A 12,529-nucleotide genomic window follows, 5' to 3' on the forward strand; every position below is an offset into this window, starting at 1 on the left:
AGGGCACCCCTAGACCCATGCTCCTTTCTGACTTGGTGATCTCACACACACACACACACACACATACACACACACACAGAGTCTTCTCTTATTTGGGAAGCAGCAGTATTGGATGGAGCAAGTGGTAGGGTAAGTTTGTGGGAACAGCTCAGAAAGAGTCTGTTCATCTATCTGTTCTACCAGGGACCTGATGGAAGAGCTGGTAGGGCTGCGTGAGGGGTCTTCAGGGAACCCTGTGACTCTGCGGGAGCTATGGAGCCCATGTCCCCGCATCCGCAGAGGCATCAGAGGTGAGAGCTGGGTCTTCTCTCCCCTCCCCACTAACCACAGTCCAATTGCTCAGGACAGCACCCCTATCCAGACCATAGCTCCCCTACCTACTGGGAAGCTCAAGGGCTGCCCCCCTCCTTTCATTTGCCTGATATATAACTGCCCAGAGTCTCCTGGGTGGCAGGGAGGGAAGGAATCTGTGTGTCTGTCCATTTGTCTGTAAGTCAGATGTGCCAGGTATCTGACTTCTGCCTTATGGGAGATGCAGACCTGAGGCCTGATCACTGAGCCCACCCTGTACCCAGGGCTCTACCCCAAACTCCCACCTGTGGTGGGATGGCTTGAATCTCACCCACCTGCACCAGAAAGGGGCCCTGAGGGGCGGTGTCCGATAATGTGACAGCAGGAAGCTGGGGGAGCCTGGACTTGGCACTTTTCCTCAGAGCCCCAAGTGCATTGTTTACTTTGAGAATGGGGCCATCCCCTTAGTTGGGGGGAGAGAAGGCAGGGACCTCAGAAAGAGGCTATATACAGCCTTGGGGGCTGGTACCCATCACCAGTGAGGGCCAGCTTCCAGGCTGGGCTGGCAGCCAAAGGGCAGAGGGCATTCCTGGGAGCCCAGTAGGGGCTCTGTGGCCTGGCATTTGTAGGACCTGTGGGACAGCCACGCAGGTTGTGGGACATCGGAGTTTTGCTAAGCTCTCCGGCTATCTAAGTTATGGACCCTTCTGAGATGTCGTTCAAAGCTGTAGCTCCCAGCCCCTAACCACTCTCCCCAACTTGATCATTCTTCTCTAAGCACCCAGTATGGGGCAAGAGAGTCCCTGGGTGTTGCAAATGGTTAATTGCTTGACTAATAACTGAAGAGCTGGTGGTTGGAGCCCACCCAGAGGCACCTTGGAAGACAAGCCAGGTGATCTGCTCCTGAGAAGTCAAAGCCTCTAAAACCCTATGGAGTAGTTTTACTCTGTGTACATGGGGTTGCTGTGAGTTGCAATCAACTTAACAACAAACTAACAACAACATGGGCAGGGATAGGGAGGGTGACAGGACGAAGGTCTCCTGGCAGTGGCAACAGGCCTGGTACCCACTGTGTTGCCACCTGGCACAAACCTGCTCTGCCCTTCATGTGAGACAGACCCCTAGCCGGGCTGTCCTGAATGGGACCACCTGGTCCCAGCCCATCCCCATGCGGGTCCTTCCTGCCCAGAGCCTGGGGAGGTCTCCAAGGAAAGGGCTGTCCATGCCCCCTGCCCCACCCTGGGCTCTGACCCGCAGCCCCTGCCACAGATGGCCTGGAGTGGCTGAAGCAGAAGCTGTTCCGTGAGGGTGAGGACTGGCACCTCCTGATGACCCTCGGGGTGCTCATGGCCCTCGTCAGCTATGCCATGAACTTCGTCATAGGCCGTGTGGTCCGAGGTAACCTGGCCCGCACACCCTGCTTTGGTCCAAGGGCTTCTAGGCATGCTCTTGGGGATGCCAAAAGGGCTTCTACACCCAGCCGGGGGGGGGAGCAGGGGAGGCCTGGGTCTTCTCTCAGCTCTGCTTCTGACTTGCTGTGTGAGCCCGGGCAGCTCCTGCCCCTCTCTGTGCACAATGAGTGAGAGAGACCTGAATGTTCCAGGAGTGCTTCCCTGTCTGAGCTCTGTGCCCACCTCTTATGTCACCCCTGCTCGTTCTCCTCCCTCCCCATTTGCTCTCAGCTCGCCAACCCTCGGGAAGGACACTTGTCTACACCACAAGGCATCAAGCTTTCTTTCCCTGTCTCATCAGGCTTTCTCCACCCTGAGGGCTCTCAAGGGGCATGGGGCAGGAAAAGTTTAAGTCATCTTCTTGGGGAGAGGCCCCTAGCTGCCATAATGAGAACTACTATGTGCCAAGCATTGTTGGAGGCCCTTCATACCTGTCTCATTTACTTCTCACAATGAGTGTGAGGGGGGTACCCTCACTAGCCCATTTGACAAGTAGGAAAACAGAGGCTTGGAAAGGCTGAGTTGTTTGCCCAACGTCACTCAGCTAGGAAGTGGCAAAACAAATATGACTCAGAGTCTTACCTGCCTCCTCTTGGGATCTGCCCTGGGTCCCCTGTTTGGGCCAGTAACTGGGCACCACCGTGTCGGGCCTATGGGTTGGAGAGGCTATGGGTGGCTCCCTGATTCCCTGCCATCCCCAGCACACAAGTGGCTGTATCGGGAGATTGGGGACAGCCACCTGCTCCGATATCTCTCCTGGACCGTATACCCTGTGGCCCTCGTCTCCTTCTCCTCAGGCTTCTCCCAGAGCATCACACCCTTCTCCGGAGGTGAGTCCAGGGTCCTGCCCCTTTGCACCTTACCTGCAGTCCCCACTAGCCAAAGCCCTTTCATACCCCATAGGGCTTCGGATGGGGGCAGGCAGGAAGCAGTAACCCCAACTCACAGCCTGGCTCAGAGGAGTCGTGTTGCTTGCCCTAAGTCACACAGGGAGAAGGCCAGATCTCTTGACTGCTGCTGACTCTACCTGTTTTCTGGGAGCCTCTCTGGCCTGTGACAGGGAGGACTGGGGCAGATCTGCAGAGCCCATGCCAAGGGCATCCCCAGAGTGGAGCTACTGGAGGGGCACAGTGCCCCTAGACCTCTGGTCTGTGCAGGGAGAAATGGGGGCAGGCCTCCTGCAGGACCCATACCAATGGCATCCCCAGAGTGGGGCTAATGGAGGGGCACAGGCCAGCAGGGGAGAGGGCCAGGGGTGTGCCCAGTGGTGGCCTCAGCTCTCATCCTGGGTTCCCCCACCCCATTGCAGCATCTGCCACACCCAGATGGGAGTTCATAGATAACTCACTTCCCTTTCCTGACCCTCAGCTTCCTCATCTGCAATATGGGTTTACAAATCCTAACCTTACAGGGCTTGTGAGAATCTCACAGGCTCAGGATGTGAAAACACTAGGTACAACATCAAGCTTTAAGATGCTTGTCCCCTGCCCTGTCCTTTGCTAAGGTTCTGGAATCCCGGAACTGAAAACCATCCTGTCTGGTGTGATCTTGGAAGACTATCTGGATATCAAGAACTTCGGGGCCAAGGTGGTGGGGCTCACCTGCACCCTGGCCAGCGGCAGCACTGTGTTCCTGGGCAAAGTGGTACGGGCCAGCCTGAGCACCTCCTACCCCACCCCACCCTGCCCTGCCTTCCTGCCCCTGCCTTTCCCCCATCATCCCACCTGAAGCTGGGTCAGAGCTCGGGGACCTCTTAGTTTTAGAGCAGGCAGGTCAGGTCAATGTGACAAAGGCCACCTCAGCTTTGCCCTGGGGATTAGGGGATGGAGGAGGAGGATCTGGTTGGGCAGCCATGCCACCATTGGCCCTGGGTGAGGCTCCCTGTGCCCCCACTGCACCTGAGAAGGAGGGATAAGGGCCCCAGCTTCCCCCAGGGTGCCCACCCTGCACCACACCTCCCCTCGGCAGGGTCCCTTCGTGCACCTGTCTGTGATGATCGCTGCCTACCTGAGCCGCGTGCGCACCAAGGCAGTCAGAGAGTCTGAGGTAAGGGGTGCAGGGTTAGACCTCCCTTTGAGGAATGGGGTTCCCACCAGCCAGCCCTGGAAAGGGGAGAAACTGGGAGAAGCGAGGGCTGGCTCTGAGTTCAGAACTCGGGTCCCCTTAGAACAGGAGCAAGCAAAAGGAAATGCTCGTGGCAGCAGCTGCGGTGGGCGTGGCCACAGTCTTCGCAGCGCCCTTCAGCGGTGAGGCGCCCCTCAAGCCCCGCCCCTTGCACCCCTCTCCCTCCTGGCGCGTCAGGACCGCCCCCGCCCCCAGCTCCCTCCTCTGCCAGTTCAAGGGCCTGGGGAAGAGATAATTTTCCTGCTGGGTGCAACCACTCCACGGCTGGGGTGACGGGAGACAGACTTGGGTTTGCAATCTTGTTCCACTGCGCATGCTCCTGGGCAGGTAAATTCACCTCTCAGATTTTATTTCATCTGTCAAGTGGAGATCGTGATCTTCCCTACCCCATAGGGCTGTCCTGAGGATTCGGTGGCATGATGTGGGGCACAGACATGGCTTCCCACTGCTGGGCTGAGGCGTCCATGTCAAAGGGGTCTTGGCTGCCTGAGGTCTTGCAGGCTGGGGTGCATGTGGAGTGAGCTTGAGTTCCTTGTCGCCCCCAGGCGTCCTCTTTAGCATCGAGGTCATGTCTTCCCACTACACTGTCTGGGATTACTGGTGGTCCTTCTTTGCTGCCACCTGCGGAGCCTTCATGTTCCGCCTCCTGGCGGTCTTTAACAGCGAGCAGGGTGAGCCTAGCTCATGGCTTGACCAGTCCCTCCCCATTCCCCTTCTCTCCTCACCCCCTCTCCTTTCCCTCCTCACCTCTTCCCTTCCTTCTTGCCTTCTCTCTTCTCTCTCCTGCCTCCTCCCCACATTCCTCTTTTATGTTTTCTCTTTCCTCTTCCCCCTCCCCTTCCCAAGAGCATGGAAGGGAGCCCACCTTATTGGTCTTGAAGAGTGGGGGGCTCTGTGGAGGAGAGGAGTTGAAGCTGGGCAGGGAGGCAGGGCAGAGAACCGGGCTCTGGGTCCTTGAATGCCAGAAAAATGATATTGAGGGGCAGGACCTGGCCCCACCTCCACCGTCCCTAGTAATTTTGGACTTGGGTTTGGGTGGGTAAGGCATGTGACCTCTGCTCCCCATTCCCCTCCTCCCCCAGAGACCATCACCTCCCTCTTCAAGACCAGTTTCCGAGTGGATGTCCCCTTTGACCTGCCCGAGATCTTCTTTTTTGTGGTGCTGGGGTGAGTGGGCGGCCTCTGGCCAATGAGAGAGCCCAGTTGGGGTCCTCCCCTAGGCCTGAACTGCTGCCCCTGGCACTGACTCACCCACCTCACACCTCCAGGGCCATCTGTGGCATCCTGAGCTGTGCGTACCTCTTCTGTCAAAGAACTTTCCTCCACTTCATCAGAACCAATAGGTTCACATCCAAACTGTTGGCCACCAGGTAGGCACTGGGCTGGGCCCAGAAGCCTCTTAGGGGATCTGCTGAGCCCATAACTCCTTTACATAGAGAGCCTCCCCACCACCACCACCACTGAACCACTACCCTCCCACTGAGCTTATGTCTTATTTGTGGAGTCCCACCCCATGACTAACTCCACTCCCCAAGCCTTGCTCCCATCCCTCCATCCTGAGCTAACAGCCCCCTCACTAACCTACCCTTCACTGAGCCCCTGTCATCTCAATTAACACCTTCTTCTCTCATCAAGCCTAGACCTCCCACAGAACCCTCTTTTGCATAAGTCCACCTTCTTCCCATGCCAGGCCAGCCCTGCACCAAGTCCACCCCAGCATGGCCCGGCCTTGACCTTCTTCCCAGATTTTCTCTGTCCCCAACCCTCCCATCAACCCTGCCCCTTACTGATTGCACCCAGTGGTAAGGGGCTGACAGATGCTTCTTTCCTCTGGGGTAGGGGCTGACCCATGCCCCCTCCTCCAAACAGGTTCCAGCTTTGGTGTTGATCCCGGGGGTTGCTCCTATGAGGCCCTATTCCCTCCTCCATGGTGGAGGGAAGGAGGGGCTGTCACTAGAGCTAACGTCCCTCTCTTCCCCTCAGCAAGCCAGTGTACTCCACCTTGGTGACCTTGGTCCTTGCCTCCATCACCTACCCCCCTGGTGTGGGCCGTTTCATGGCCTCTCGGGTAAGGAGTGCTGGGCTGGGGGCAGAGGAAATAGAGAAGGGAACGACCATTCCTCACCTGCCTTGTTTGTCCTCTTGTTTAATCCTGGCAATACCCCTGTAAGGGGCTACCTGACACCGTTTTACAGATAAGGAAGCTGCAGCTCAGGGAAGTGCAGACACCCCCCCACCCCAAGGTCCCCCAGCTGGGAGGTGCTGGAGCAGGATTTGAGGCAGGCAGCATGTGCGGAGGGTGGCTGGGGATGATGGCTTTGGCCCCTGTCATGTAGAATTCTGCTCAACCCTGCTCCAGCTGTCCATGAAGGAACATCTAGATTCCTTGTTCGACAACAACTCGTGGGCTCTCATCAGTTGGAACTCGACTCCTCCCTGGCCGGCTGAGCCTGACTCCCAGAACCTGTGGTTTGAGTGGTACCATCCACAGTTTACCATCTTTGGGACCCTTGCCTTCTTCCTGGTTATGAAGGTGGGCCTCCCAACACCACTCTCCTGGGGGGCGTGTACACAGCTGAGATCAGCCCTGGGTGGGATGGAAGGCTACCTCCCCATGCATGGCTTGTAGCCCAGAGCTGGGCCTTCCACCGACTCCCTAACCTAATCCCTGCTCACCAAGTGGCTCATCTGTAAACTGGGAGTAGTTTATTAGACCTCCCTTGGAGGGCAGGTTGAGGAGGAAGGAGGAAATCCCATTCAGACACCCCTCTCTGGGACAATCTCCCTGCTCCTGCCCACAGTTCTGGATGCTAATTCTGGCTACCACAATCCCCATACCAGCTGGGTACTTCATGCCCATATTCATCTTCGGTGAGTCTGGGCTTCAGGGTTATAGGGGTGGGGCCATGGCAGGGGCTTCTGACACAGCCCCCTCTTCCTTACCCCAAATCTATGCTCAGGAGCTGCCATCGGGCGCCTTTTGGGGGAGGCCTTGTCTGTTGCCTTCCCCAAGGGCATCTTGGCTGGAGGTGTCACCTATCCCATCATCCCCGGGGGATATGCCTTGGCAGGTGAGTGGCTGGGACCCTGCTGGGTGGGCAGCTATCATGGGGCTGGGCTGGACCTGGAGCACCCATTGTAGTTCCTCATGGCATGAAGAAGGTCCCTGAGCCTCCCAACGAGCTGCCCTCACCCCTGGAGGAGGTCTGTCCCCTCCCTAAACCCTATTCCTGTGGAGCCCCCATTACCCTTTCTTAGCTCCTGTCTTATCCTTGATCCCCCATCCCTCACCCCTTCCTCTCCTCCCACTCACTCAGCCCAGGCATTTGGGCACTTCCAACAGTGGCAGAGTGTGGCCTCAGGTCAAGAAACCCTTGGACAGTTCCCAACCTAGCCCATGGCCATAGCCACACCAGTCATGTCTTCCTATGTGACTGGCCTTGGCCTGAGCTGCCCTCCTGGGGTCTGTCCCCTACAGGGGCTGCAGCCTTCTCAGGGGCAGTGACCCACACCATCTCCACGGCTATACTGGCTTTTGAACTGACCGGCCAGATTGTGCATGCATTGCCTGTGCTGATGGCGGTGCTGGCGGCCAACGCCATTGCCCAAAGCTGCCAGCCTTCCTTCTATGATGGCACCATCATCGTCAAAAAGCTGCCTTACCTGCCATGGATCCGGGGCCGCAGCATTAAGTGAGCAGTGTCCCACCCAGGCTGGGTGGTGGGGTGATGGTGTCTCAAGTGGGCTGGGGTGGGAGCTTCCTCCCTACACGTACATACAAGAAAACCCACTGTAGCTGACATTGGACATGGGCAGGGGAAGGAGGGAAGGGCAGACACATGGCTGCCCTCTTGTCTCCACTGAGTGACTTTAGGCAAGGTCTTGGCCTCCCTGGGCTTCAGATGGTCATCAGTCCATCTTCACACCACCATCATCACCAGGTGCCATTGAGACAACTCCACTCTAACTCATGGCAACCCTGTGTGTGTGTCAGAGTAGAAGTGTGTGGTTCAAATCCACCAGCCGCTCCTCGGAAGGAAAGTTGGGCAATCTAATTCCGTAGTGATACTGCCTCAGAAACCCAAGGAGAGGTCACTATGAGTCAGGTCTGAGACAACAACAGGGATGAGGAAACTGGGGCTCAGAGAAGTGCTATGTCTTGCTCTTGCCCATTCCGATCAGTACCAGATATGGAGGAGCCCTCCCTTCTCCCCATCCTTGTTCTGTTGAGTTCACGGGATGCTGGGAGCTGGAGAAAGGAAATGGATGCTGAGGTTCTCACTCGACTAGACAGGACCAGGTGACCCCTGTCTTAGGAGAAGCAGAACTAAGAGGCTCCGAGAGCTCCGGGGCCAAGACCCAGCTCCAAATGTGTGCAAGTGGCTGCCTTCCTCTGAATCCCAGTTTCCCGTCTGTAAAATGGGGGTAGTTACTCCAGCGGTTTTCAAACTTTAATTTTTGGGGGGCCATAAAATTTTTCTAAAAATGAAATTCTCCAGGGCACCCTGTTGGATATAATAGAGCAAAGTTTGATGGGTTGGGGGAGATGGGGACCCAGGAGGTTGGATCCAGAGGCAGGCCTTTAGGTGAGAGATGAGTTTCAGATTTCTCCCTACCTTGGGGTTCCTCATTCCAGGAATCCCTCAGGCGCTGCCCACAGGTGAGAAGCACAAGTCTCTGTTTCCAGCAAAACCCCCCAAGTCCCCTGCTTCATCTTGGGGTCTGATGTCCCCACCCCATCCCTCTGCCCACAGCTCCCACTGTGTGACTGTGGAGCACTTCATGAGCTGCGCCATCACCACGCTGGCCAAGGACACACTGCTCGAGGAGGTGGTCAAGGTCGTGACCTCTACAGAAGTGGCCAAGTACCCTCTGGTGGAGAGCAAAGGTACCAGCAGGAAGCAGGGGGGTTAGCTGGGGAGGGGGCTTCCCTCAGCTTTCCTCTAGGACCCCAGAGGCTCAGGCCCAGGGGAGGGTAAGCTAGGCCTTGGAGCTGTCAGGCAGACCTGAATCTGAATCCAGCTCTGCAACTTAGTGTCTGTGTGACCTTGAGCAAGTCACCTCATCTCTCTGAGCCTGTTTCCTTCTTGGTAACATGGAGATAATAAAGATCTGTCTTGGGGTGGGTGAAGTGTTTAAATGAGAGGATGCTTACAAAGCACTCCATGAACAGTGCTCTTGGAATTATTAACCATCTTCCTGGGCGACTTCTAGGAACCAGGCCTGGTGTGCTCAGAGTGTGGGTAGGATGATGGAGATACTATTAGGGTCTTCCCAGAAGGCCTCTCCCACTCAAGCTCCCCTTCAAGCACCCCCAGGTGCTTGAAGTTCCCTCCCCTCAACCTTATTCCCAATGAGAAAACTATAATTTTTAAAACAAATAAATGGTGGCCCTTGTTTGAAAATACATAAGCTAAACCTTGGGGAAGGATATGGCTGGAGCACAAGTAACCCCTCTGGGCCTCTCCTCATTGGTTAAATGGGTGGTGATACTCCCTGACCCATATGGCTGCTGGGAGGGTCCTGGGAGACCTGTGAACATACTAGGTGCTCAGTAAATGTCCCTTCTTCTGTACAATGCTCTTCTCTCCCTCACTCTCCCTCTCCACTTATCCAGAGTCTCAAATTCTGGTGGGCATTGTGAGAAGGGACCAGTTGGTGCAGGCCCTCCAGGCTGAGCCACCTTCCTGGGCTCCAGAACGCCAGGTGGGCACAAGTGGGGTGTCAGAGTGGCAAGGGGGCAACAGGAGGGGAGGAGCTATCTGATCTGTGGGAGAGGTGGTTGAAAGGGACAGCCTGGGGAAGGGGAAGCTGGCCCTTACTCCATAACCCTCCCCTTCCAGCAGTGTCTCCAGGACATCTTGGCTGGGGCCTGTCCTGTGGAGCCCGTGACCCTGCAGCTGTCTCCAGAGACCTCCCTGCACCAGGTAATAGGGACCCTTCAGGTACATGGGCGGATGAGGCCCCTGGGGTAGAGGGGAAAAGTCCTGTCGGGACACAGGCTCCAGTTTCCCCCACTGGCTACGTTGCTGTCCATTCCCCATGCACTAAATGGACATAGCAGGGCCTGCCTGATCTGTGCTTACTCCTGGGGTGTTGAGATGATGCAGGACTAGAAGAGAGGGAGGACTTGGGAAATAGAAACCCATGGGCGGAGAGGGACAGTGGTGAAAATTACAGTTTTTGCATCAAAGCACACACATGGGTTTCAATTCTGGGTTCTCTTGCGTGATCCTGGGCAAATTACTTAGCCATCTTGAACACCAAGTGCCCCCTCTCCCTCCCTCACTGCTCCCCACAAGCACAGAACCTGGCACTTAGGGTAGGGACAGTGGAAGCAGTCTGGGGATCCAGGGGTAGCCCCAACCCCTCTCTGCTGCTGGGTGATGCTGGATTGGCAGGCCCTTTCCATCTGAGACCAGTCAGCCTGTTCCATGGACTCTGGGGACCTCTGGTGGTCTTCTTTGACATTGCAGGTCTGGGTCACTGGTCTTCCACAGAGATGTGGGGGAGTGGACATCGCTGTGGCTGAATGCTGGCCAGGCCCACCACCTCTGCTCAAAACCCTCAGGCTGGGGAGACCTTGAGGTCAGAGTGGTGGGATGGGAGAGAGAATCCTACCCTCAGTGATTCTTGATACCTTCCTGCAGGCACATAGCCTCTTCCAGCTGATGAACCTCCAGTCCCTCTTCGTGACATCGCAGGGCAGAGCTGTGGGCTTCGTGTCCTGGGTGGAGGTACCAGGGTACTGAGGGTGGAGCAAAGTGGAGGAGCTATGCCCCAGCAGGCTGGGGGCGGGACATCAATATCCTTCCATCCAAATATGGGAGCAGGGTTCCTGGGATTCTGATGAGCACCCCTTTCCTGGCCCAGTCTTCCTGTTAGCCCCCAGACTAAGCAGCTGAGCTTGGCTACTACAACCTTGCCATTCTATGGACCAGTACTGCCACTTTCTGGACCTCAGTGATTCCGTCTGCAATGGGAAGGCACTGGCGCTAACATTTACCCCAGAATCGACCCTTGAGGAAATCAAAAAACCTGGAGCCCCAACTTCCTCTATATCCACCCCCAAAAAATCCTTTCTTTCTGTTCTAGTTGAAGAAAGCAATTTCTAACGTGACCAATCCACCAGCCCCAAAGTGAGCCAGTCTGGCCAGATGAAATGGGCCACTCAGCTACCTGGTGACTTGAGACTGGGCAGAGACCCTGCCTCTCTCCACCTTATCCCAACACACCCCCATGCCCCAGCCCAGTTCAACTCCTTGGCAAAATAGGCAATCCTAACCTAGCCCTGTCCTGCTGGGACAAGACACTACATGTCTGGAAGGACAAACTCCACCTTGATGGAGCTCAGAGAAATGGACCACAGAAAGCCAGTATACAGTGGATGCTCAATGAATGTATATCTGATTCACAAATGAAGAGATTGATGTATACTGTCACCAAAGGCAGACACAGATGTCATGTAGGGGTTGTTTGATATCCAGCCAGAGGCTCCTGAGAAAAATAAAGCTGATCCACAGAGCTGGTGTTCATCCCACATCTTAGCTCCAAGGGCATTGACTTGGCATCTTGGCTCCTTACCTGCCCTGACCCCTTGAGTGAGCTCTTGAGGCCCCTAGTGGTCACATGCATTACAGTTGTAAAACCCTGGTTGCCTGCTACTTCTCATGCCCCACTTTCTGACAGGAGATAATGAGGAGAGGGTCTTTAGAGCAGAGCCCCAGCCAGTGCCCCTACCTGGTCTCACGACACTTACCCTTGGGTATAAATGGGACCCTGCGGCCCAGTTACCTTCACCCCAACCTCAGCCTCTGCCTTGGCTGAGCCAGAGTTGATAGACCAGGTCCTGCATGTGGTTCTTTGAGGATCACAGAGCCTTGAGCATCCTCCATGGAGCCTCCCCAGGCTGGGTGGCAGCAGGCTGACCAATTGTGTGTGGTGCCTCTAAGTCCTAGACACCTGCTTCCCTCAAGGGGCTCAAGGATGAGCCTTCCCCAGCAGAGACCAGACCAAGCTTCTCCAGGATGAATCCACCATTTTAATATCTTCTGAGAACCTCAAGGGAGATGGGAGGGGATGCAGAAGGCAGAGTGGACTCCCTGGGGTGGGAACATCCAGGAAGCAGGGTCAGAAAGTGAGGGAGAGGCAGACACTCCAGACAGAGACAAAGATGTCCTGGTGAAGACAGCTGAGGAGGGGATGCTTAGTTACCAGAAGAGGCCATCCCTCCTGTGATGGGGGGCAGAAGCACAGAGGGAGTAGGGGACTGAGCTCCCTAGGATCATGGCAGCATCCCAAGACACCACCCAGAGTGGGTCTCCCAGCCCCTTCCATGGTTTGCCTGCTTGGGGCCTGGCTATCAGCCCCTCTGGGTCACTTTATTCTGCTGTCTGCTATGAGAGTCCTTGAGTTTGCTGATGGCAGAAACCCTGACGGAGAAAGGTGCTCACCCGAGCCAGGTAAAGAGGAAAGGAGAAGAGGGGTATGGCTCCTACTGCTTAGGGGCAGGTCCATGGAGGCACAGAGTGGTCCCAAGGAGTGCTAGCCTCCAGCCCAGCCACATCTACCCTGTGCCTGCCTGAAGGCTAAAGGGGTGCCCAGCCTGGATCCCCAATGTGCCCAGCAGCCCACCAGGCCAGGTCCTGGGTGGAAATCCCGCC

The 12,529-nt window shown here is 56.1% G+C and overlaps 1 protein-coding gene across 1 annotated transcript; it reads left to right on the forward strand.

Moving 5' to 3' along the window:
* The first annotated feature begins 190 nt into the window (after positions 1–190).
* CLCNKA (chloride voltage-gated channel Ka) lies at positions 191–11,009 on the forward strand. Its single transcript, XM_007950775.1, has 19 exons — positions 191–290; positions 1,561–1,689; positions 2,444–2,572; positions 3,247–3,386; positions 3,711–3,788; positions 3,910–3,988; positions 4,412–4,537; positions 4,949–5,033; positions 5,135–5,236; positions 5,850–5,934; positions 6,226–6,399; positions 6,668–6,737; positions 6,827–6,937; positions 7,345–7,558; positions 8,621–8,754; positions 9,484–9,572; positions 9,710–9,793; positions 10,517–10,603; positions 10,962–11,009. Exons 1-19 carry the CDS (start codon positions 191–193, stop codon positions 11,007–11,009), a joined length of 2,064 nt encoding a protein of 687 aa, XP_007948966.1.
* The last annotated feature ends 1,520 nt before the right edge of the window (positions 11,010–12,529 follow it).

Source organism: Orycteropus afer, unplaced genomic scaffold (assembly GCF_000298275.1).
Source record: "Orycteropus afer afer isolate SDZICR_OR568_19922 unplaced genomic scaffold, OryAfe1.0 scaffold00288, whole genome shotgun sequence".
Lineage (NCBI taxonomy): Eukaryota > Metazoa > Chordata > Mammalia > Tubulidentata > Orycteropodidae > Orycteropus > Orycteropus afer.

Excerpts from the sequence above, each read along its gene's own strand:
- CLCNKA (XM_007950775.1), top strand. The coding sequence starts at position 191 with ATGGAAGAGCTGGTAGGGCTGCGTGAGGGGTCTTCAGGGAACCCTGTG. Across the intron at positions 3,789-3,909 it reads AGGCAGTCAGAGAGTCTGAG|AACAGGAGCAAGCAAAAGGA; the intron begins GTAAGGGGTGCA and ends GGGTCCCCTTAG. Across the intron at positions 5,935-6,225 it reads GCCGTTTCATGGCCTCTCGG|CTGTCCATGAAGGAACATCT; the intron begins GTAAGGAGTGCT and ends ACCCTGCTCCAG.